Here is a 24,487-nt window from a genome sequence, read left to right on the forward strand (position 1 = left end):
AAAAGACAATTTAGGATCTTGGGCATGGCAGGCACCCCAAAAATATTATGAAAGAACACACAAGCCCATTACCTGAAACACTGTATTTAACATTTTATAGTAGTTCAGACACTACTCTGTGGCCAGTTCTTCAGGAGTCCCTCTTTTTTTTTTTTTTTTTTGGTACGCGGGCCTCTCCCTGTTGCGGCCTCTCCCGTTGCGGAGCACAGGCTCCGGACGCACAGGCTCAGCAGCCATGGCTCACGGGCCCAGCCGCTCTGCGGCATGTGGGATCTTCCCAGACCGGGGCACGAACCCATGTCCCCTGCATCGGCAGGCGGACTCTCAACCACTGCGCCACCAGGGAATCCCCTGATTTCTGATTTTTGTTTACCTTTTCCTCCTATCCTCACAGACACCCCATACGCACCTTTGGCTTTATTCATGTGACTTTACTATGGCTATCAAGCAGGTCACATGATTACACACTTCTGTCATTTACCTATGCTTTTTTCTCTGCTTATAATGCACGTAACCCTCTTCTTCTATCTTCTATCCTTATCTTCCAAATTCAGCTCAAGCATCACTTCCTCTGGTAACTTCCCCAAATCTCTTGTCTAATTTGGAAACTTCCTCTGTGTGTATGGCACTTATCACATTGTACTTATTAGCAGTAGTATCTATTTGCCTGTCTCCTAGACTAAGCTATAAGCTCAGCCACCTTGTCTCATTTAATTTTGTATCCTCAAGCCTAAAACAATCTTTGGCACATGATATATGCTCAGTTAAAATTTGTTAAATAAATGAATCTGTTGGGCACTCACTGTATGCCTGTAGGACATCTAGTTGGTGACTACAAAGCTAGGAGATTTACACATTATCTCATCTGACCACAACCATTGGAAGCAGCTTTTATTCCCTCTACTTTATAGAGGAGGCTTTCATGATTACTCAGCTTGAGTGATGTAGAGGTGGGGTTACTAAAGTCTATCTTGTATCTCTATCCTACGGCACCTTAATTGAAAGCAAAAAATTTTTAAAACTACACACACACACACACACACACACACACACACAGTTGGCCCTTGAACAACATGGGTTTGAAGTGCATGGGTCCACTTACATGCAGATTTTTTTTCAATAAATATATTGGAAAAATTTTTGGAGATTTGCAACAATTTGAAAATACTCACAGATGAACTGCATAGCCAGAAATAAAAAATATTTAGGTACGTCATGAATGCATACAGTATATATAGATACTAGTCTCTTCTTACATAGGCATAAGGTGAGTGCTATTTAATATAAAATTAATAATGTTTTAGTTTTCTTACTGTTTTATAACTTTGCTTTCAAAGCATTATATTACTGTACAGTATGCCTTTCTCATAATTGGAGAAACTGCATATCAGCCTACCATTACAGGTACCATTACATTTTAGAAAATGTAATCATGCTTCTATATGAATATATCTATAATACTGTATGCCATAAACATTTTAAACAATTCATTCGTTGGTGTATAGGCTAGGCTACTGGGAAGCAATTATATCAATTATACTAGGCTACCAAAAAGCAATCATATTGCTGCTTCTTCGTTATCAAGGCATGAATAGCTATATCTGTAAATAAATATGAATTTCTTTTTCACACTATCTTTTCATTTTTGATGTCTAATGTTGGTAAGTTGTATAATATCTACAGTGTTATAAGACAATATTGATGTAGGTACTGCCAGATGATTCGTCTTGTAAATTTACAGCATTGATAAATACAGTACAGTACTGTAAATGTATTTTCTCTTCCTTATGATTTTCTTAATAACATTTTCTTTTCTCTAGCTCACTTTATTGTAAGTATACAGTATATGATACATATAACATACAAAATATGTGTTAATCAACTGTTTATATTATCAGTAAGGCTTCCAGTCAACAGGAGGCTGTGTTAGTAGTTAAGGGTTGAGGGAGTCCAAAGTTATCCTCAGATTTTGGCCTGGGGGGAGGGGTGAGAGTGGGGCGGGGGTGGGGGGTCAGTGCCCCAACCCATGCATTGTTCAAGCGCCAACTGTATATACACACACATACTTGCACACACACACACACCAAGTAGCTACTATAGGCTTCTGGATTATCTTATTTCATCTGGTTATAAATTCTGTTGGATGTAACATCAGGCAATCAAGTTGGTTCAGTTAAGAGACCAGATCAATGAATATACACAGTTCGCAAAATACGTTCCATAAAATCTATCTACGCTCACTCCCCTCTGCACCCACACACACGCACTCACTTTTTTTCTCGTTTTTTTCTTCAGTCTTTTTCATGGTGTTCAAAGCAAAGAGAAAAGATGGCCCCCAAGATCCGGAAGTGGCTTTAGCCCTAAGAAACCCAGGGCTTTGTTTTGCAGATAACGGCGACTGTGACTGCGGCGAGTGCGTGTGCAGGAGCGGCTGGACGGGCGAGTACTGTAACTGCACCACCAGCACGGAGCCCTGCATCTCCGAAGACGGGGCGCTCTGCAGCGGGCGAGGGGGCTGTGTGTGCGGCCAGTGCGTTTGCACGAACCCCGGAGCCTCGGGACCCACCTGCGAACGTTGTCCCACCTGTGGCGATCCCTGTAACTCTAAATGGTAATGTCTCTACGCTCACCAGTCCTTCCTTCCATAGGGTTCGTGGTGATCAAAGTTATAATGACATTATATACACTCAGACCTCGGATTGTTCTTGCTGGCTTTGGTCTCCAAGCCTCCATCAAAACACACAAACCGGGCTTCCCTGGTGGCGCAGTGGTTGAGAGTCCGCCTGCCGATGCAGGGGACACGGGTTCGTGCCCCGGTCCGGGAAGATCCCACATGCCCCGGAGCGGCTGGGCCCGTGAGCCACGGCCGCTGAGCCTGCGCGTCTGGAGAAAACACACAAACCCGCAGGGCCCCTGCGATCGTCAGCCTGGAACGTCAGCCTCTCCCTTGCCTCTCAGCGCTGATGATCCAGGACCACAAAGTCACATTTCTGCAAGAGAGCCTAGTGGGGAAGCTGAGCTGATGTCCCACGCTGATAACATCAATAGTCGCTCCCTTACAGTACCAACCACACATCAGGAATGCCCTGGGGGTAGACCGAGGACACTCACATTCAGTACTTTTTTAAGGGAAACAGACAAGCTTCTTTCTTATCCAGACGTTTATAGCCTGACCTTACTGATTCATTCCTATCTATAAACTCATAAAGGCAAAGAGGCAGAAAGATGATCTTGGCTTTCCATTCCTTCCCTCTTCTTTACCACTCATGCTCTTTGGCACCTTTCTTTGGTTGTCATTCTACACAGCTATTGTGACTGACACTTTCTTTTACACAATGTGAACAACAGCAACAAAACAACCACATTGTTTTTATTTTCCAGTAAAAAAAAAAAAAAGTTTCTTTGCTTGGCAGCTAACTTCTTAATGAAAGCGGGGCAACATTTGCAGGTTAAGTGAAGCAAATCTCCAAATTGGCTGTGTTAGCACATTGCAGGTATAATGTATTACACAGCAAACGTGCTTAAGCAGTTCATACTTTCATTAACTCTGATACCTAAAATGGGGACATGTGCATTTCCAATGTAAACAAAGTAAGAAAATCAATATCAATGTTCACTCAGTGGTTGCTCACTATCCAGGTGTCAAAACTTCTCTGTCACTGTGCCTGGACATATGCCAAGAGAAGCACAGGCACAAGGTTAGACTTACTTGAATAGAATTTAATATAAAATGTCATTTCAAGGTATTTCTTCTATTATTTTTCTATTTTGTCTTCTCTGTAAACATGATTCAATCTTCTTTGAAAAAATATTTTATTTACTATAGTTGATTTACAATGTTGTGTTAGTTTTAGGTGTTCAGCTTCAGATTCTTTTCCATTATAGGTTATTACAAGATATTGAATATAGTTCCATGTGCTATACGGTAAATCCTTGTTGTTTATCTATTTTATATATAGTAGTGTGTGTATGTTAATTCCAACTTCCTAATGTGTCTCTCCCCTTCCCCTTTCCCCTTTGGTAACCAGAAGTTTGTTTTCTTTGTCAAACATGATTCAGTCTTAAATCTGGTTTATAAGACATGAAATTAATAGTCCAAGTAGTTTGAATTTGAGAAATCAGGTAGAGTGATCCCCTTGGTGTTTGTTAGTTTTGAGGTGAAACCATTCTATTTATTCTTTCATGCACTTATTTATCAAACAGGTATTAAGTACTTACTATAGGCCAGGAATCATGTTAGGCCATAGACATACAGTGAAACTGAAACAGTTACAGTTCCTGCTGTCACAGCTGCTGAGCATCTACTGGGAAAGACAGAACATTTAAAATAGTAATTATAATGATATCTGGGCTAACACTTACAATAAGGGATAGAGAGGGTGCAGTGGAGCTATATGGCAGGAGATGAAGCTACCAGACTAGCTCGGGCAGCCATCAGTGGGATGCACAAAGGTGTAGAGCTTTTAAGGGCTTCCGCAATCTCAAGCAACCCTACTGCAAAACCACTCCAAGTAAGTATATAACCCAGGTATGTGCAGTGTGCTTGCAGTGCAAAGGCCACTTCCAGGTAAGACTGCTATCCCTACTCCACATAGATTGCTGCTCCTAAACCCTTCCAGCAGAGGAATTCAGAGGCTTCCACTACAAGGGAACTAACTGATAAGGATTAGGGAAGGCTTGCCTAAGGAAGTGCTGTTTCAGCTGAGATTTGATGTGGCATGGTGGGCGTGGGGAATGTTTCCAGCACTTAGAGGAGCATACCTTTCCTGGGCCAGCATAATGTGTGCCCACAGTAAGAAAACTTTTGCAGCTTTGGATTACTCCAAACACTATCCAGCTGTAAAGTGATTGTCAGCACAAGATTAATTCAGGGTCTAAGCTTTACTTACCTGTATAGACATCATTAGAGTAGCTTAATTCCTGGGCTATGTTCTTGGAAATACACTTTTCTATAAGTAACAATCCTTTATTTAAAAACCTGCATTAATGAGGATCCAGGCTGTAATCCTCAGCTTTTGAAAATGCCTTATCAAGGCTTGGACGCATTCAAAAGGGTTACAGAAAAGTGAATCTTTAAAATAGTCATTCAGGACATATGACAATTCTTGGAATTCTTGCTAAAACACAGACCATTTCTATTAAGAAAGTCACATTTTGTCTAGTACCATAAACCCTTCCCAGGAAAATGTTTAATGAAAATATAGCTAAATCAAATACCAAAATAATTGGGTTTTTTGTTGTTGTTGGGGGAAAAAAATTTTAATCTAACCAATCAGAAGTAATCAGTACAGATGAATGAGGATAGTAGCTATTATCAAGCTGGCTCATGGAACACTGATTACTGAATGGAATTCAGAATAAAGGAGTTCCCTCTTGGACGTCACCCAACCATCTTTCTGAAAGTAACGAGAAACACAATATCCTCTCTGAGACACTCCCATAGCCAGAACCATAGTAATAGCATTAAAGCAATATCCCAGCTGCGTATCTATTTTCCACTAATACAAACTGATCAACTCTGTTGAATAATGTTCACAGGAGCTGCATTGAATGCTACCTGTCTGCAGATGGCCAGGCCCGAGAAGACTGTGTTGACAAATGCAAATTAGCTGGTGCGACCATCAATGAAGAAGAAGGTTCTACTTGTTTGAAATTGCTTTCCTTTCCTTTGCACAGTTTTGGAGAGGCAGAAATTCGGTGGAGGGCTTTTCAGTAGCTCGACCTCATTTGTACTAGGGTGTTAATTCACTCGCATTCATTTTTAAGAGTAAATGCATTCCAGAAGGCTAAAGACTTGATGGCTTGGGAGACAAGCAATTTAAAGTCCCGGCTATGCTATTTGCTCTGTTGCAAATTCATCTCTGCTTAACACATGCAATTGGAGAGAATTACAGAATGCTATATTTTTTTGAATTAGCAGAGTGGAAAATTGAAGAAATAGCTAAATGTTAACCTCCTAACCTGAAATCATCCTCTATCATCTGATTACCTTATTTCACGGTAGGACAAAGTAAGGTATAATATGGGTTTTCTGACAGCAACTCTCAGACACCAGGCAGTTTCTGGTTAGTGGCCATTTTTCCTGCTCTCCCTTCCATATGCTTTTACTCCCAGCTTTCCAAACATGGGCATTACATGGTCATCCTTAATTCCCTGTTGCCTTGGTCCCAAACTACAAGAAGGGCCTGTTACCTTTAACTGCTAAGCAAACTCTGCTCTTGCTTCCACCTGCCATTTCTGAAGTTAGTTGCTTAAAATCAGATTCTTTCTAATGGCAAAATGTTATTTCAAATCTGTAAATTGGTTGTATCTTAGCTGCAAAGGCATTTAAAAAATAACTTGTGAACTTTAAAACAAAGCCGATGACTGACTTCTCCCAAAGGGACCATCTGGGGGTATTTGTTTTTCCATCATCACAAACTCCCTGCCTTATCCTGCTGCTCAGGTGGGGACATTGTTCTGCACGCCTCAGAGGCACCGCCACGGTGCATCTCAGGAGGAGCGGAATAACCAAGATGATAATTTATGACACTCTAGGATATGTATCTTGAGTAGACGAAGCTAGAATACAGAAATTAATCCATTTCCAAAGTGAAATAAGTTAGTGATATTTATGTTGTTTTGAAACTTACCAACATTGTTTTAAAATTGAGGTTTCTGACTGGCCACAGTTAAATAACCCTGTATGGAGGGGCATGATTAGTGCTCATGAAACCCCTCGCCTGTGCTTTTCTAGTGTCTCAGATAAATATGCCAAATAACCATAAATTGGACAAGACAGTATGTACATTACACTAATACCGAAGGTAAGATGCAGTAAAAGCACCGAGTAAAGTGGGATTTGTAGCCTGTCCACATTAGTAACTAGTACAAAATCTCAGCATATCCTTCTGGCTTCATTTCACAGCAACCAGTTGGGATATTTACCAAGTGTTTTAAAGAAATGACTAAAAATTGCAGAAAATGCCCTGCAAATGACTAGAACTGAATTGACTAGCAGCGTGAGAAATCCAATGTGCTAAGGGGAAAAAAGAAGTAAACCTTGGAAACATGTAAATCCTGAACAGGGAATTACTATATTTAAATACACAGTTTTCTGAGTATAAGTTATCATAAATGCTTGGATTTGAGAGGAAGACAAGATTCTCAAGTGGCATTTAAAATTTTTGCATTATTCTTGTATAATTGACTAAATTACCTTCAAAATAGGGGACTACAACTATTTCTAACTCAGAAATCAAAATAGTAATTGGATTACCAGTACCATTTAAAGCACTAATCTTGATGAATTTGAGAGAAAAACTATCTTTGTCAGCCTGTGAATTAAAAAAGTCACTCTTCTAATGGGCCTTTTTATAAGTCCTATTTCAAGTTACTCATCCAGTTCTGTTATTGATCATATCATCTTGAAATTATCACAACATATTTGCTCTTCCATGGGGTCTTTTATCAGCCCATTCTTCCCCTAATAAGGACATGGAGAGTAAAGTAAGATAACCATAAACTTCATAATCTGAATAAATTATTCCTCACCTGTGCTGTGGTGACTTGTGTGAGTATTTCTAAGGACATGTGGTTTAACTTTATTCATCCATTTTACTGAAGCAGAAGTTTTTAATTTACCCCCATATTCATGTACTCAGAGCATTGTTACTCAAAGTGTGTTCCATGGAACACTAGTTCTGAAAGTGATAAATGGACCAAAGCACCCCTGGTCGTATACGTTTTGTAAATGGGAAGCTAAGCTTTTTGTTTTCTTTGCAAGACTGAGAGTTGTCATGTCTATTAAATTAAATGTGCATTGTGAATTTGCAGGAGAAGCAAAGGGAGGAATTAGAGTAAGGAGGGATTCCCAAACTTATTTGACCACAGAACTCTTGTTTTTTTCCCTTTGGGAAACTGTTTTCTCTGAGAACTACTACCTCAGCCCCAGAGGCGAGGTCTTAAACACATGGTTATCTTGGTTCAGTGGTGCAGACAGTTTATATTTTCCACATCTTTTCTGGACCTTCCCAGACCCCAGCCTTTTCACCTCCCTTCTCACATTTCTTCCTTTTCTAAGGATGATTTCATGGACTGCCTGAGATCTTATTTTCATCGTATTATTCTAGAACAGCACTGCTAGCACTCATAAAAGTGGGTAAAAAAGAAAAGGTCCATTTCTAATGAACCAACAAAAGAAAACCTTAGCAGCTAATTATGCAAATCTCCAGCCCAAGCTGGACCTTTTCACTGCACATTCAATAATGCATTTTAATACCCAAACACTACAAAACAGGCTAAATCTAGAGTCATAACAGTCATGAAAAGGAGTGGTGAAGTAATTAAAGCAAGAAGGGAGTCGTGACTCAAAGGTCATATTAGCGGTTCCATTAAAACTTTAAAAATCCTGGCCAAGTAAATTAAGCCTCCCTGTGCTTCAGTGTAGCTCTTTAAGGGAAAATAAAAAAAGCAGGATTAATATTACTGAAAGGAGTATTATGAGCTGTCCACATATTTTCTACCTGAGAATAAAATGTTCCATTAAGTAAGTTTGAGAGGAACAGGGCGGGTGTCCACTGTCACGGCAGAGACGGGGAGGGAAGGAAAAAAACACTCCAAAACAACAAAAAAAGCATATTCCCGGAGACTTCATCATGAATCCTTCCTAACTGGATGGTTTGGTAGGAGAAAGTGTGGTGGAGGTCGTCTAAAAATGACCAAAGTATGAATTATATATACAGTTCTGTTGCTGTCAAACACATGAAATAACACAAATTTCACTAATCAAGTGCTGCCCAGAGGTGCCCAAACCTCTTCATCAGAATCACCTCATTAAAAATATTATTAACAATTCACTAAAATGCAAGCCCCTGTCCAAACCACGGACTTCTCAAATCAGAATAGCCAGGGTGGGTCCCTGGAATCCATCACTGCAGAACTCTGAGGTGATTTAGATGAGATGATGGTAAACATTTAGGACCAGATGAGAATAATTTGTAATTAGATTTCTTAATATTCCTATGTAAATAGATGCTTCTAATGGATTCAAAGACAGTTTGTTCACTTAAATTTATCCTCTGAAATCTTATTAATAATGCCAAATGTTTTACTAGTCCCGGTTGTGATAGATAATACAGGCATGCTTCTTACAGACTCTGGCATGAGATGTTTAACTTATAAAGTAAAGGCAAAAACAACTTAATTTTCTATCTTGCTATGGCTATAGCATTGTTGAACCAAAAAATAGACTATTATTTAATTTCTCTTTGTTAGAATCAGAGGAACACATGTAGATTCTGTTTTATTAAAATCTTTTTATGTTGAAGCTAATGAAAAAAGTTATAGGTCTAACAAGACTATGTCCAAGATTATCTGGGACAGTCCCAGTTTTGTATTCTGACCCATTGTGTCATAATACACTAATTTTGGATCATATGTCTTAAAATTTTAGGATAAGAGCAAAAGGTCATTCTACTTACAGGTTTCTGAATAAAAGTGTTTGTAACAGTATCATTAAAAAGTCTCTAACTTAGAAGATAGGAGAACTTTAAGCAAGTTTTTTTTTTAATTAGAAAAATCCTACATAATTTTGGCATAGGTGCCAGATCACTAAAATGGTTCATAAATAGTATTAGCATCTTAGACTGACCATTTTACTATATTATCAATTTCTGTCATGACATTCATTTTCTGCTTCTTGAATAAGCTCAAAATTTTTCTTCTGCTTGGAAAAGATTTGAGGAAAACTGAATTTCTTTTAATTGAGAAAAGGGCTATACTGAGTAGGCCAACTGTCATCCTGGTCTCCTTTTATTCTGGGATTTACCTTTATCCTGGTGGTCCCTGAGCTACATAACACTTCAATTTCCATTTCCTCATATTAATTTATATATACTGTTTTGACAATACGTGGCCCCCAATCTGGACTATGCCATTGTGGGAAAGGCCCCTTTAGAAGTAACCACTATCAGTTTGGACTGTGTAGTCCCTTTCTGAAACATAATCTCAGCTTCCTCCCAGATGTTCTCAGCCAAGGAGAACATATAGCTTCCTCATTACCATAATCAGAGCCATTCTATTCCCAAGACAACTAAGCGTACCTGCCTTGAAGTACTTCACTCTACTGAAATCCTACCACCATCATTTTGATGGGTGCATTCGATGGTCAGTCCTGATTGACCACACCTGGAACAGTTCTTCTGGAAAAGGACTAGAAACTAAAACCTCAGTGGATAGGGAAAATTCTGTGTCTTTTCTATTCCTATTCTGCAATGTTGAAAATTCCTATTTGTATAATAAAACTCAGTGCTACTTTGCTTTAAAAATAATCTCTTTTGGAATCTCATTTAACCTAATGAATGACTCTTTTATCTACAGATTTCTCAAAGGATAGTTCTGTTGCCTGTTCTCTGCGAGGAGAAAATGAATGTCTTATTACATTCCTAATAACTACAGATAACGAAGGGAAAACCATCATTCACAGCATTAATGAGAAAGGTGGGTGGCATGCCTTCCCTTGCCAGTGGTAAGAGATATTACATGGGAGAGGAGAAAACAACCAGAAAGATGCTCTGGGTAGCTTGCCAGGAAAGACATTTCCAAATTTTGATGGAGTGCCTCTACTTTCCCAATGGCTGAAATATACCTGTTGAAGGGTTTGATATGTTCCAATGTTTCTTATTAAGACCAAAGAACAAGAGAAGTGTTTTTGTACCAATCCCCGAAAGCTGGCTGATGAATTGTAGAAAGGTGGACCAATTAAATGCAATGAAAGCAAAAGGTATGTTTTTAGGAAAGACTGACAGGGAAGAGGAGCATAGCAGTCTAAGAGAACGAGCTTTTTTTTTTGCGGTACGCGGGCCTCTCACAGCTCTGGCCTCTCCCGTTGCGGAGCACAGGCTCCGGATGCACAGGCTCAGCGGCCACGGCTCACGGGCCCAGCCGCTCCATGGCATGTGGGATCTTCCCGGACCAGGGCACGAACCCGTGTCCCCTGCATCGGCAGGCGGACTCTCAAGCACTGCGCAACCAGGGAAGCCCGAAAACGACCTTTGACTCAGGCAAACCTTGGCTCAAATCCTGCTCCACCACTTCCTTGACATTCTGGAAGATAATTGTCTCTCCGAGTCTCTATTTCCTCATCCGTAAAATGGGAAAAATAACAGTACTTTCTTCTAAGGGTTGATTCAAGGATTAAATGAAATAATGCATGTAAAATATGTACCAGTTCATAACCTACCTAATGGGTCTTTAAATGATAATGCTGAGTCAGGAAAGATGTGAAGAGACAAGGAAGGAAGGAAGTGATCTGTAAAGGAAGAGTCTGTGAGTTGCTTCTGTGAGTTTTTCTCCATACCAATTCATGGAGTCGGCTTGGGACTCAGGGAACCCTCAAATAAGAATCTCATCTTCAGTGAAGGGGAGAGAGAAACTTGTAGCAGGTAGAAAAGAAAATAGTGGGGAAGGTATTGATACTTTTGTTGAGAAGTTCTTAAATTTTAGTAAGTTTCACCTGGGGAGCTTGTTAAACTGCCAGCCTCCTGAGTCAGCAGGCTGGATGTGTGGCCCAGGACTCTGCATTTTAACACTTCTCCAGGCAACTCGGATACAGGTGGCTTCCAGACCTCCTCTGAGTGACTCTGCCCTAAAAGCCCTGGCTGCCTTCTTACATGCGCACAGGTGCCTCACCTTTTCTGTCTTCAGTTAATGATGTGTCCCTAAACCTTTCTGCCAGAAATGACAGCTGCATTAAATCAGACCTCTCCAGATCTTGTCAGCAGCCTCCTCCTCCTTCCCTCTAAAGCTTGAGGCCTAAGTTCCGGCCCAGACAATAGCAGCAAGGGCAGGCTAGAAGACAGATGTGTTTTGTTGTGTGTGCTGGTTTATCGGTGGGCTGACAAAGTATTAAGTCCCGAATTTGAAACCAAGAGTACCAAGCTGCCATCACTTAAGAGTGTGAAAAGCAATGACAAAATTACCAAAAAGTAAGTTGAAGACATTATGAACTAACCAAGCAAACACGATTAGAAAAGTATCACATTGCAGTGCTGAGGGTCAGAGAGGGAGGGGTCGGCACAATGCAAGAGACAAGTGTATGATGGTGACCTTGCCACTCAGGTGGGCAGAGTGCACCAGGAGACTTGCTCTTGAAAAGCTTCTGTAAATTGACTTCTTTGAAATGCATATGTAAAAGGCATTGTAGAGGTCATTAGTTAAGAAAATCTAAGGTGAATCCTGCTGTACAAGGAAGAAATACTTTATGAAAACCGGCCTCATCATTATGTATTTTATAAAGTCAAATTCTTCAACTACACCCCCATCTTCTGTTTGTGACTGTGGCAGTGGCTTTAGCAAGTTCTCCCGAAATCAAAGCCATTCCTTACAATATTGATTCCATTGTAGAAGCAAGCTCCAAACAAAAATGAACTTCCAGAGTAGGTTCTGTTTTTAATTCAGGGGATTTTGTATCTAGATGGTTTGATTTTGATTTTTTTTTCTTGTGAAACATGCCTTTGGTTGATAAATGCTTCCTCATTACTGAACTGTTGGGTTTTTCTTCTTTTATTCATCCACACAATATGAGTGGTACATCAACATGCCATCTTTCCGAGAGCCCTCAGATGCCCTGATATCTTTTTATTAAAGCTTTTTATTCTCCCTATGCTTTTGTAGCAGGGAAGAGTGAGGGGAAAATGACCTCCCAGAAGTTTAACAGGAGTCTCCTGATGGCTTCAGGGATGCTTCTTTCCTGGTAAATGTTCGAGCTCCTCGATAGGCCCGGAGCTTCCAGGGGCCCTGAGGACAGAGCCTGTCCCCAGGAATCTGTAGTCCCCTCTCACAGCTTTAAGACCAGAGAATCCCAGGGTAGCCGGTTGGAGGCAAGAAGGGAAAAGAGGCAAAATGAGAAAGGAGGACGTGAAGGTTAAGGATGACCAGTATTCTTCAAACAAATAGAAAAAAAAAAAAACCCAGTGAAGGGTCACCATCAGTGTCTGTGTGAACATAGGGAGAGCTTCACTAATCTTTTTTCTGGAGGAACTTTCAGCCACATTCCTGAGAGCCGCAGTCAGTGAATGATAGTTGGGGAGCCTTCCTAGCAGGGATATGGGTGTGGATGTTACACCCACAGTTTCCAACTTGGAGATTCCAAGCCCTTGAGGTCTTGAGCATAGAAAAGCGAGAAGGGTGCATTTGTTGTAATAATAATAATAATAATAATAATAATAATAATAATAATAATAATAACAGCAGCTGTCATTTGTTGAGCCCTTACTAATACCATATATCAGGTGTTATGCTATATGTTTTACATGTATTGATTCCTTTAACACCCTCAACAACCATATACAGCAGGTATTGCTATTATTTCCATTTTGCAGGTAAGGAAATTGAGAAGTTAATAATTTGCTAGGTCCTGCAGCAATTAAGTACCAGCCCCGATTGGGGATCTCCGGCAGTTTGGCCCAGAGCCCGTGCTCTTAACTACTGTGCTATACTGCCTCTCACTGGCTGTACGAGCATCATAAATATCTGAATCCCCAAAATAGGTCAGATCATCACTCTCCCATAGAAATGTTATGCAAACCACGTTGTAATTTTAAATTTTCTGGTAACCACATTAAAAAACATAAAATAATTTTAATAATGTCTTATTTAATCCATTGCATCCAAAATATTATTTCAGTGTACAATCAATATAAAATTATTAATAAGATATTTTACCTTTTTCATATCAAGTCTTCAAAATCAGTGTGTATTTCACACTTAACACAAAACCTAATTCTGAAAAGTCACATTTCTAGTGACTATTGAGCAATAGCCACATGTGGCAGCGCAACCAGATTGGCAGCGTTAGAAACTCAGCGCCTTAGAATTAGGCGCAGCGCTGACCCAGACTCAGTAGGCAACCCTGGACGGAACACAGTGATGGAGAAAACATTTTGCCCCACCTACAAATATGTCTTTAGTCTGAGCATCTCAAGAAATACTAAAGAGAGTATGGAAAGTGGAAATTTCTGTTGCGTAATACCTGCTCTGGAGCTTGGGCCAAAATCCTTTCTTGAGAAATGTTTAATTCCCAATGACTCTAAGTTCTTAAAATAATTATCTCCACCAGGCCATGCCTGTTTCTCCATTATTTATTCCCTACTGGAGAGCTCTCCTAATTCATGTTCTGACTGCAGGGTCTCAGCAAGCTTCATCTTGCTTCGAGCAAGAACATCCTATGCCTCGCCCCAGACATTTCACAGTCAAAGATGTAGCCAGTATATATTCTCATTGACACAGGCCTGCCACTTTCTTTGCAGGAGTGTTGCTAACTTATTAGAAGCAGCCATGGTTAATTTGCTATGCTAGAAACAGTCTTTAGATCTTCACACTGTAGTACCTATTTTATTAGCTCCTTTACTTATTTCTGCATAATCTCTTTAAATGGTTTTTTGGCCAAAGAACAAAAGTGTGTGAGACCAGGCATCATGCTGTAAGGGGGCCATTAATTCCGCTCAAATTCAGATCAGCTATAGATCTTACCTTGAAAGCAGCATGACTAGTCCTGTGTGTATAACCCTCCTTTTTAAATATATAAAAGCAATAAGAGTTAGGATAAACTAAGCATGATTCATTTCCTCCCAAGATACCATGGATTTGCCTCACTTCTTGCAGAGGGAAACAGATATTTAATGATAATTTCTGTGTGGGATTTTTTTCTCCCATGAAAGCAAATGCGGAGCTTAATTATAATGTTTCATTAAGAAATGTATCATCTCCCAGGCATATTGCAAGTATTATTAGTCATTCTGCTGTCAATGAGAGAAGGTACTGAGTAATTGTAAAATTATATTACTATCATCAATAGAGTCAAAATAACATTTCATAGAATGTTCAAGTAGAAAGGACTATACAGAACACCTAATTCCTCAAACTTCCCTGAAGATAAGAGTCACTTGGGATACTTTTAATAATAAAAAATTTGTGGCCCCATCCAGACCCACCGAATCAGAATGTCAGGGGTTCGGTCTAGCAATTTCAGGGGTGGGTTTAATAAGCATGAACACCTGGGCTTAAACTTATCAGGAAGTTAAGGAAACACTAAAGTCCCACATCTTTGTTTCACAGATGAGGGCACTGGGGCTCAGAGAGATGGAGGGACTTGATGGTTTCAGGCAGCTACTGTCCATCAGCTGGGAATGGAACCCATCTCTCCTGAACCCAGTCCAGGAATTTTCCAGGACACCAGGGCACTGCATTAGAGTTGAAATAAAACTGAAAGCCATGATTGTCTTCTGTCTATATATTAAAAAAGGAAGCGTGAGTAGTATATTTCCCAGGGGTAGGTTGTATTTAATATTGAGTATAATCTCCTATACGGTTCAAGAAAATCCATGAAAAAGTAAGTGTGTGTGTGTGTGTGTGTTTGTGTGAACACGTTCCATTTCTGCTTTATCATATACCCAGAAGAGACCATCTTTAGTAAACTATAGTCTTTTTATTGATCCTTTAAATATTCCATGTGTGTTAATTGTCACTGTTTTGAATTCGAATTCTTTTTGAGTCAGCCATTCAAGTGTCTATCCATTTGCTTTGAATAACCAAACTCTTACTTTATCTTTTGTTCTACTTTGAATGAATAGGGCTACCCTTCAACAAGTAACTCTTTTTTTTTTTTTTTTTTTTAATTCAGCAAAACAAAAGGTGTTACAAAAGGAGAAAAAGTATGGTTGGAAAATTTCATGAGAAGTGTTTTCGCTACATCAGAACATTAATTGTACCATTTTCTTAATATAATTTTCTTTGTTTCCACAGACTGTCCAAAACCTCCGAATATTCCCATGATCATGTTGGGGGTTTCGCTGGCTATTCTTCTCATTGGAGTCGTCCTACTGTGCATTTGGAAGCTGCTGGTGTCATTTCATGATCGGAAAGAAGTTGCCAAATTTGAAACAGAAAGGTCAAAGGCCAAGTGGCAAACGGTATGTGCACACTTAGGGGCTACTTCTTTTCCTGTGCAAAAGATGGGATGTCGGCTTTCTTCTGCACTGGGAGAGTTAGAATGTCATGTTCTTTCTGTACTCCTCTCACCACATCCCCAACAGCTGATTTCTGTTCTGCTTTGGGGACAAAGGGACCTCTGTCCATTATCTGGGACCCAGATAGCCCTCACAGCATACATTTGTCTCTCAGGGCAATGAGGATTTCTCCTACTCTGAAGTGTCTCGTGAAACTCCTCTTACACTGTATAGCTACTTAGGAACATCAAGGAAGTGCATTTTATTCTTTACCACCAGGAGGATCCCGCAGGCCCCATTTGATAAAGTATAGGTGCTGTATCTAAATATTTCCATAAATTGGTTGTTAGAGCTAATGGAATAATGTTCATGAGTAGTATGACAGTTCATGCCAATTTCCATGGAAATACTCATTACTCATAATAAGTTACAAAGTCAAGAAGACTTTTTAAATACCGTCCAGTTAGTTTTTCTGAAAAACATAAATTTTAAACAGCTACCTGAAAAAAAAAACCCAAAGTATCAACTTTTAAATATATGTACTCAATAAATGTAATTTATGTGTCTCCTCTTCACAGTAGGCAAACACAAAACAGGACTCCAATTTTCTGTTTCTTTTCCACAGGAGAGATAATTCCATTTCTAGAGGCCCACAGAAACAATTTCATGGTTTTAATTTCATCTCTCTCTCTCTAATGGTGCGACCAGCTATCTGATAGCAATTATCTTACATTGCTGATTCTAAAAACAGCGATATCACTGGAGGCAATACAGGCAAATACAATGCTCCTTTGGGTTCATCTCCCCCAAGTAAATTGATGTTAACACTTTTTTCTCTAGGTCTATAATATCTTCAATACCTAAAGCAAATGGAATTTTCTGTTTTGGATAAATTTATCTTGATAAGGGACGTTTATATCTTGTGCAGTTATTTGGAAACAACTATAATATATGGTGCAGGACAATGGACAATGAAAATTTTTATCTACTTTATCTTCCCATTAAAAATGCCTTTAGACAGAACAACCAAATGCAATGTATGGATCTTGTTTTGATCCTGATTTGAACACTCTAATATATATTTTTGGACAACTGGAAAAAAGTTAATATAGACTGGTTATTAGACTGATAGCTAGGATTTATGGTTAATTCACTTAGGTATGATAATGGCATGAGGCTTTGCTAGAAAATAATTAAGGTTTATAGTGAAAAAGGAGTGAAGGCTGGGCTTGCTTTTAAATAATTCAGCCAAAAGAGAGAGAGAGAGAGGGATAGTTAAGCAAGTGTGGCAAAATCTTCATAACTATTGAATCTGGGTCTACAGAGGTTCTTGATACAGCTTTCCTCTTCTTTTGTGTGTGTGTGGATTTTTCCTTATTAAACAAAACCCTTAGGAATGTCAAGTGAGGATTTGCAATGAGGCTATAATGTATCCATCTCTAAAGAGGTAAAAATGTAACCTGACAGGTTAGTTTGGTGACTTAGAACCTAGTACTATGAGGCCAAAGTGTTGGAGCAATTCACTTCACCTGACCCCCTGGCCACAGATGTTGTTTTTAACTCATTCACTGCCTGGCAGGCGTCAGAAGGCAACCAGGCAAAACAAGCTGATTAGTATGTACTCATCAATCCCAAACTCCCAATCTATTCCTCCCCTACCCCACCCTTTCCCCTGGTAACGATAATATACACACTACTATATATAAAACAGATAACCAACAAGGACCTACTGTATAGCACAGGGAACTCGGCTCAGTATTCTGTAATAACCTAAATGGGAAAAGAATTTGAAAAAGAAGCAAGCAAACAAACAAAAAAGAATGTGATTAAGTTGGCACAAAACACAATAGCAGCAGTTAGTTCAACAACCACCAGCCCTGTGAAGTAGTCTTGACACTCCCATTTTGAATGTAAGAAAACTGAGGCTCAGAGAGGTTAAGAGACTTCCCAAACTGTTGGTCCACAGTGGAGCTAAAATCCTAATTGCAGCCTCTTCTTCCAAGCATAGCCTTGACCCTCCTAGAAGGAATAGGCAGGTGTTCGCAAACAAGCGCTTGGGCAATTATGTGATGTGTATCTACTAACCAGCATATTTTCATGTTCTCCTACAAAGGCATGAATACTGACAAATGATTAATATCTTTAAAATAACATTTTAATTAACAGTTAATTTCCCCTAAAACATGAATTGTTTTCCCTCAGGATGTAGAACATGACTGAAATTCAAATGCTGAATTTTTGCTGTCTCTTCACCTAAAATGGAACAAAAATATGCATTAAACAGATAAAAGCATAAAAGAAAAATATTATTCCCTGTTAAATTGAGTTTCTTTGAATAACAAGTGTTTGATGTTCTGGACTAGATAATGACTGGGTCATAATTATTCACTTGGATGCAAAAGAGGTTTAATTCAAATAACTCAATTCAAATTTCACTAATATGTCCTATTGGAAAAAAAAGAATATTGCTCAGTGCATCCATTTTGGGGTCCTCGATTTGATTTTGTTTTTATCTAAAACCTATTTCTTCTTGAAGAACTGAATTTGGTCTTCAAACCCCTGGGGATCTCCGGGGACAGTAGTGGGACCTCTGACCCCTAGGCCCTCATTAGACTCTAAAGGTGACAGAGCTCAGGATGAGAAAGAGCTTTGTTATTGCCTCCTGAAACATTTCATTCATCATAGCTATGAAGAAAAGTTACCTTTTATTATGCTTTTAGAAATAACACCCCTCATCCATATTCTTTATGAAAACACAAAGGGAAGATATTTAAATCCATTTTTGATTAGACATTTTTTCTAGGATGACAAGTCATTAACTAGAGGCAAAAAATGTTCAGTCTGACATTCGTTGCAGTCATGGATTGATTTTGTACTGTGCTAAGCAAATCAGGTCTGCGTTTGGCAGTTAGGCAATCATTAAGAGAGCTGTGGGTCGTGACAGAGAGCTTTCTTAATACCACTTTTTCAAGCTCTAAAAATGTGCCATTGCCTTTGTAAAATCCACAGCCTAAATTAGCAACCCCCAGACTCCTGGGGGAATCAGCCTGGTCACCCCAGATAGTTGGGGGAAACCTGACCTTGTCTAAACAGTGCAGGAGTGCAGACCCACCCGAAAGGGAGCCAGACCCAAACCTGTGTCTCAGCTGGAAATCCTAGGTAGGGAGGTTGCCACCTACGTGGCACTAGAGGAGGCTGTGTGGGACATTGCCACACTTTCACCTGCCAACAAAATCCTGTTTGAGCTCATTCTCCTGAGTTCTGATCATCAGCTGAGGACAGGAAACACTACTGCCCCCTGACAATGTATACTTGCTCTTTCCCCACTTTTAAGCTTCCACCTTACCCTCCTACTGTGGTGGGATCTGCTTCATCCCTCAACCCTATTAGCATGCCCAGGCCCTATAACTAGCTTTTCAAGATGTGCTCCCCCCACCACAAATATTGTAGACCTTGATAAGCAAAGTTGCTTCAAAACACAGAATGAAAACTGCATAATCAAAATTAAACATTCAACTAAATGTCCGCAAAATAGCATTGTGTATTCGGTCAATTGCAACTCAAGGCACCTCCTTTGTCGTGCATATAAATTATTTTTAGCGTGGGATGTTTGACATGATCTGGGATGGGGCGCACAACAGAACTCCTAGTCCTACAAAGATCTTCCCTGACCCTGCTCACAGACTATTGACTCTTAACTGAGTGTCCTTTCTGCTTCCTAAGCCCCTCTATTCCTCCAGGACAGTACCCCACCCATCATTCCCAGCCTACACATCTTACTTTTTCCATCTTTCCTCTTCAGTTGAGTCCTTTATTCTTCTGTAGCCAACTTAAACTTAATAGCTTGCAGTCTCTTAAAGTTAATAGAATTCTACCCATGATTTTTGTTTGCAAACAAGACTCCACTTGCATCTAAGACCACATCAGTCTGCCCTACACCCTTCAAATCTCAAGTTCTTATCGTAGTGAGACTAAATAAGGACTGTAGGGTCCTCATGATTATCCAGGCTGACCTCAGGAGTAGAAGCAATATGGTGACTTGGCCTTCACTCATCATCCACCACCAGGTAACCTCTTCTCTTTTTGCCTCCATTACTGAGATAGCATCTCTCTCCAAAGGCACATGGACAAAGGTAATGTGTTACTCAGTTAGAGGTCAGGCCACTGGCTCTGGGCAATGTAGAAACAGGTGCAGGTGTGGTTCCTCCTCACAATGAAGACACTGCAGCGAATCCAAGGGCAACAAGTGGGAGAGGCCAGGGAATGGTTTTCAGTTTTATTCAGTTCCTCTGAGAGGCGAGAGAAATGTACTGAGGAGACAAGTACAACTGTGTTTTTTTCAAATCTATGCCTAGAAATTGCTACCGTCTCTGCAGTTCATGGGATAAGGAGACCAATGTATAACATTTAGTAATTTGGAGGGTTAGAGGTGGTACCCAGACTCCATAATATTCAGAAATGGGCTTGGAAATGTTGAGTCCCAAAGCCTTGGGAGGAAATATCTTTAGTACCCTCTCTAGGACCTAAAAGAAAAGGAAATTCCAAATGTGAAGAAGAGTTATAAGTAAGTACTAATAAGGAGAGGCAGCATTTATTAAACACTTACTATGTGCCAGGCACCTGCTGAAGTACGTTACCTCATGGACCAGGTGGGCACTTTGGTAATCTCTCTTATGGATGAGGACGCCAAAGCTCAGAATTGCTTAAGTAAGTGGTGGAGCTGGCTTGAAACCCAGACTGTCTGATGCCATAGCCTGTGTGGTCAACCTTGGGAAATGGGAGGGAAGAAACTGCTCCTTACCCAGACATTGTTCCTTCCTGGAACAATGAAACCAAAGGAGAGCAGTGGGAGGATCAGGCTGGGCATTTCTCCAAACACCTAGAGAGCTTTGGTCCTTCTGGTCCTGGTGATGGCACCTGGAAACACATCTACAGCCAAATAGCACAACTGAATTATCCAGGCTTTGGCACACAACCTTTCTATTGCCCCAAGGGCAAAGGTGTCTTGCCCAACCTGCCTTGGGACCTGTACTCCTTCATGAGCCCAGCGTCCCACATGTCAGTCTCTTGTGACTGACTCCCTCCTTCCCACACTGTTATTCTCTAGTAAGGAAAAGCCACTGAATTCTTTTATTATCCACATCAGGTGTTTGCAGTCCTGGGGATCTTTCTCTGCTTCTCTCAAGCATCTAGTTGTCACTCTTTCTGAATTTTGATCTCATTTTAGCAAGATTATTTGTGCCCTTGTTTGATGCCTCTCACCAGCAACACATTTCTTAAAGGCGGATACTATGTCGTTCATCTTTGTGTGCTTCGACCAGTTCACTTTTCCCATCTTTATTTTTTACATTTCACTTTTGGGTCCCCTATTGGTTTATTCTATTCATTCAATAAATTCCGGGTGCCTACTGTGAGCTAGCTGAACTGTTTTCAGCTCTGGTAAAACGGCAGTGACCAAAACAGCCAAAGTCTTGTTTTCTATCCATGATTTAGTGCATTTCCAAAAAGGGTAAGATTTCTAGGTTGCACGCATGGGACTGGTTCTTCATAATAAAAAAAATAAAGATGTACACATTTTTAAATGTTAAAATTATGACATATCAAATTAATCAAAACTATTCAAATGGCTTTCAAGATTGAGCCTGACTCTCATCTTCCAATCTGTAATATACAATGAAATTATTTAGCTATATTAAAACCATGTAATAACATAATATACATACTTTCATTTGGACCTTTTTTTTTTAGGGAACCAATCCACTGTACAGAGGCTCCACCAGTACCTTTAAAAATGTAACCTATAAACACAGGGAAAAACAAAAGGTAGACCTTTCCACGGATGGATAGAACTACTTTACGCACGGAAAAAGTCTGTTTCACTGATATGAAATGTTAATGCACTATTTAATTTTTCTTTCTTTGTTGTTTCAAAATGAGGTTGGTTTAAGATAATAATAGGTCATTTGGAGATCAGTCATTCTCTGTGTGAAGGTTAGAGACTATGTTGGCAGGTTCAAAATAATCAGGAAGAGAAATATCCTTAAAAAAGGGGTGACTTTGGGGATCATTTCAGGAATACTAACTCTGTTGCATTAATGCCTCAAAAAATCATCAGAATGATTCATGGGGCCCTGATTTGCATTTGAAAAATGTTTGAAATTAGAATCTCATTTCTTGCAGGAATACCTGACGTCTTTGTCTCAGCAAAGTCACAAAGTCCATATGCTCACATTATATACTCACACTTGCCAATTAATTCTAAACTTTTAGTAAATCTGCCCTTTCCTAAAGGAGGATTTTTTTTTAATTTATGAAAAAATGAGATGCTGACTTTTATTTCAGCCATAGGATGCAATTCTTCCAAAAATGTCCCACGTGTAAGAATGAAAATGAAGTGTTAATAATTTCTACGGATTTGAATGTACCCAAAAGTCAAGTATTTTGTTTTACAGATGAAGAAGAAATAATTTATAAATTAGGAAGTCACCAGTAAAAAACAAAAATAACAAGCCTATTATTAGATTATGTTTAATTACCTGAAAATAAACTTCTATACTCAGTTTCCCTATTGACCCTGAGTTTTCAAACTATTACTCCTTCTGTATTTCTCAACCCATTTTACTCAGTTTCACAGTCATGTAAACCCTGTAACTGTCATGTGAAAGTTTTAATTTCTTGTTAAAAAATTTACTTTAAATGGTTAGATAGCTTATTCAAAAAGAGCTCCAATAATATACAAAAGGACCATGGGTTAAACAGAATAAAATTTTTAGTGGTTTTAAATCAAACACATCAAGAGTACACAAGTCTCTCATGAGTAATAGGCTTATTTAAATCTATATTCTTTTCTCATTTGCATAACACAGCTTGCAGATTTCAGTTGCATATGGTGAATATGTTACTTTAAAAAGTAAGATTTTACTTGCAAAATACATGTGGGTAATTAGGGATCCATAGGTTAATTGAAGAGATGAACTCTGTAGAATATTAGTTTTTATAGTTAATACAGTTTTACAGAACACTTTCATCTCATTTGATCCTCACAAGGAAACTAAGCCTCAGATAGTGTGTAGAACTGGTCCAAAACTGAGGTCTTCTAGCTCCAAGCCATTGTTTCTTCCCACAGGGTGAGACTGACTCTTGTCAGAGAAATGATAGAAAGATTTTGTTAGGTAAGTGATAACTACCATTTGTTTGATAATGTAGTGACTAAGCAAATAGCACTTAAACTACTGGAATGTAGGTGAGGTCTTGTACTTTTGTGCAATGTTTATTACCTTTGAGTAAATTGTAATGTGAAGCCTTTTACTAGGTGAGTACTTCATTAGGTAATGGAGGCTTCATATTTATCCACTGAACTGGCACAGATTAATCTATAGTAAGTCTCTTCAATTCTATCAGTTAGCTTGGTACACATTTGATCACTTGGAGACTTTTTTTTTTCAGGCTTCTAAATAACTCAGGTAAATTAAACACTTGGGTAGTATACAGTTATACTAAAATAATTACTAATCACTTGGGAAACCTGAAGGGCTGATGTACCCATACGTTCCTGACTGAAGCTCAGGGTCAGTGGGAAATCTAGAGCAAGAAGGAAGTTGCAATACCAATGACACAATAGTGGTATTCATCTCTACATGTGATATTTTTGTATTATTACTGGAATGGGATTTTAGAATATATAAATTTCCTTTGTGTATATATTGGGGAAGGTAGAAAAGAATCTGCTATTTCTCTGAATACTGTTTTGACCCAAGGCTGGACCTTGAAAAGGCCAAAACATTAACAGTAGTACTTCTGTTCACTGAAGAGTTATGTTACGTGATGATAAAATGGGTTTTTTGTAAGTTGTTTTATTGTATTTTGTGTTGACATAAATAAACATGGTAATTTAAACAATGAACCTTAGATGAATGGTAATTCCTTTTATTTACGTGGCACAAAACCCTCTTCTTGGATTTCTGGATCCCTGGGTGACCTGTTCTGACCGCCTTACTGGTCTCAGTCTGGGGCCAAGGAGAAGAGCAGAAAGAGGCAGCCACCAAAGGCAGGAGACAGCAGAGCATGGACTGTAATTTGCTGCATGTTTACAATACTGAAATCACGAGGTTTTTAAACAGGCCTGGACATTACCTCACATTTTGTAAAATCAAGTTCTTTCGGGTAAGTGTTTTGGGCTGAACTGTGATTCTCACCTCAAAATTCACATTCTGAAGTCTTAACATTTAGTACCTCAGAATATGACTGCATTTGGAGATAAGAAATTTAAAGAGGTAATTAAGTTACAATGAGGTAACCCTAATCCAGTATGATTGGTGTCCTTATAAGAAGAGATTAGGTCACAGACATGCAGGAAGGGAAGGTCACATAAAGACACAGGGAGAAGACGGCTATCTACAGCCCAAGGAGAGAGACCTCAGAAGAACCTGCCAACAACTTGATCTTGGACTTCTGCCCTCCAGAATTGTGAGAAAATTAATTTCTTGGGCTTCCCTGGTGGC

At 39.4% G+C, this 24,487-nt stretch overlaps 1 protein-coding gene across 3 annotated transcripts in view; it reads left to right on the plus strand.

The window, feature by feature from the left end:
* Positions 1–23,889, plus strand: part of ITGB6 (integrin subunit beta 6) — a 71,923-nt gene extending 48,034 nt beyond the window's left edge. For 2 of the 3 annotated variants that reach the window (XM_081243008.1, XM_081243010.1), the window contains 5 exons: positions 2,389–2,611; positions 5,539–5,636; positions 10,360–10,479; positions 15,784–15,950; positions 21,735–23,889. In XM_081243008.1, coding sequence (XP_081099134.1) covers positions 2,389–2,611; positions 5,539–5,636; positions 10,360–10,479; positions 15,784–15,950; positions 21,735–21,833 — 707 coding nt within the window. In that variant the 3' untranslated portion in view covers positions 21,834–23,889. Of the gene's footprint in view, positions 1–2,388; positions 2,612–5,538; positions 5,637–10,359; positions 10,480–15,783; positions 15,951–16,611; positions 16,939–21,734 lie in introns of those variants that run through there. The other variant, XM_081243009.1, reaches the window with a different exon arrangement.
* Positions 23,890–24,487: the final 598 nt, after the last annotated feature.

The sequence above is a fragment of the Mesoplodon bidens genome (genome assembly GCF_964165515.1).
Source record: "Mesoplodon bidens genome assembly, chromosome: 8".
NCBI lineage: Eukaryota > Metazoa > Chordata > Mammalia > Artiodactyla > Ziphiidae > Mesoplodon > Mesoplodon bidens.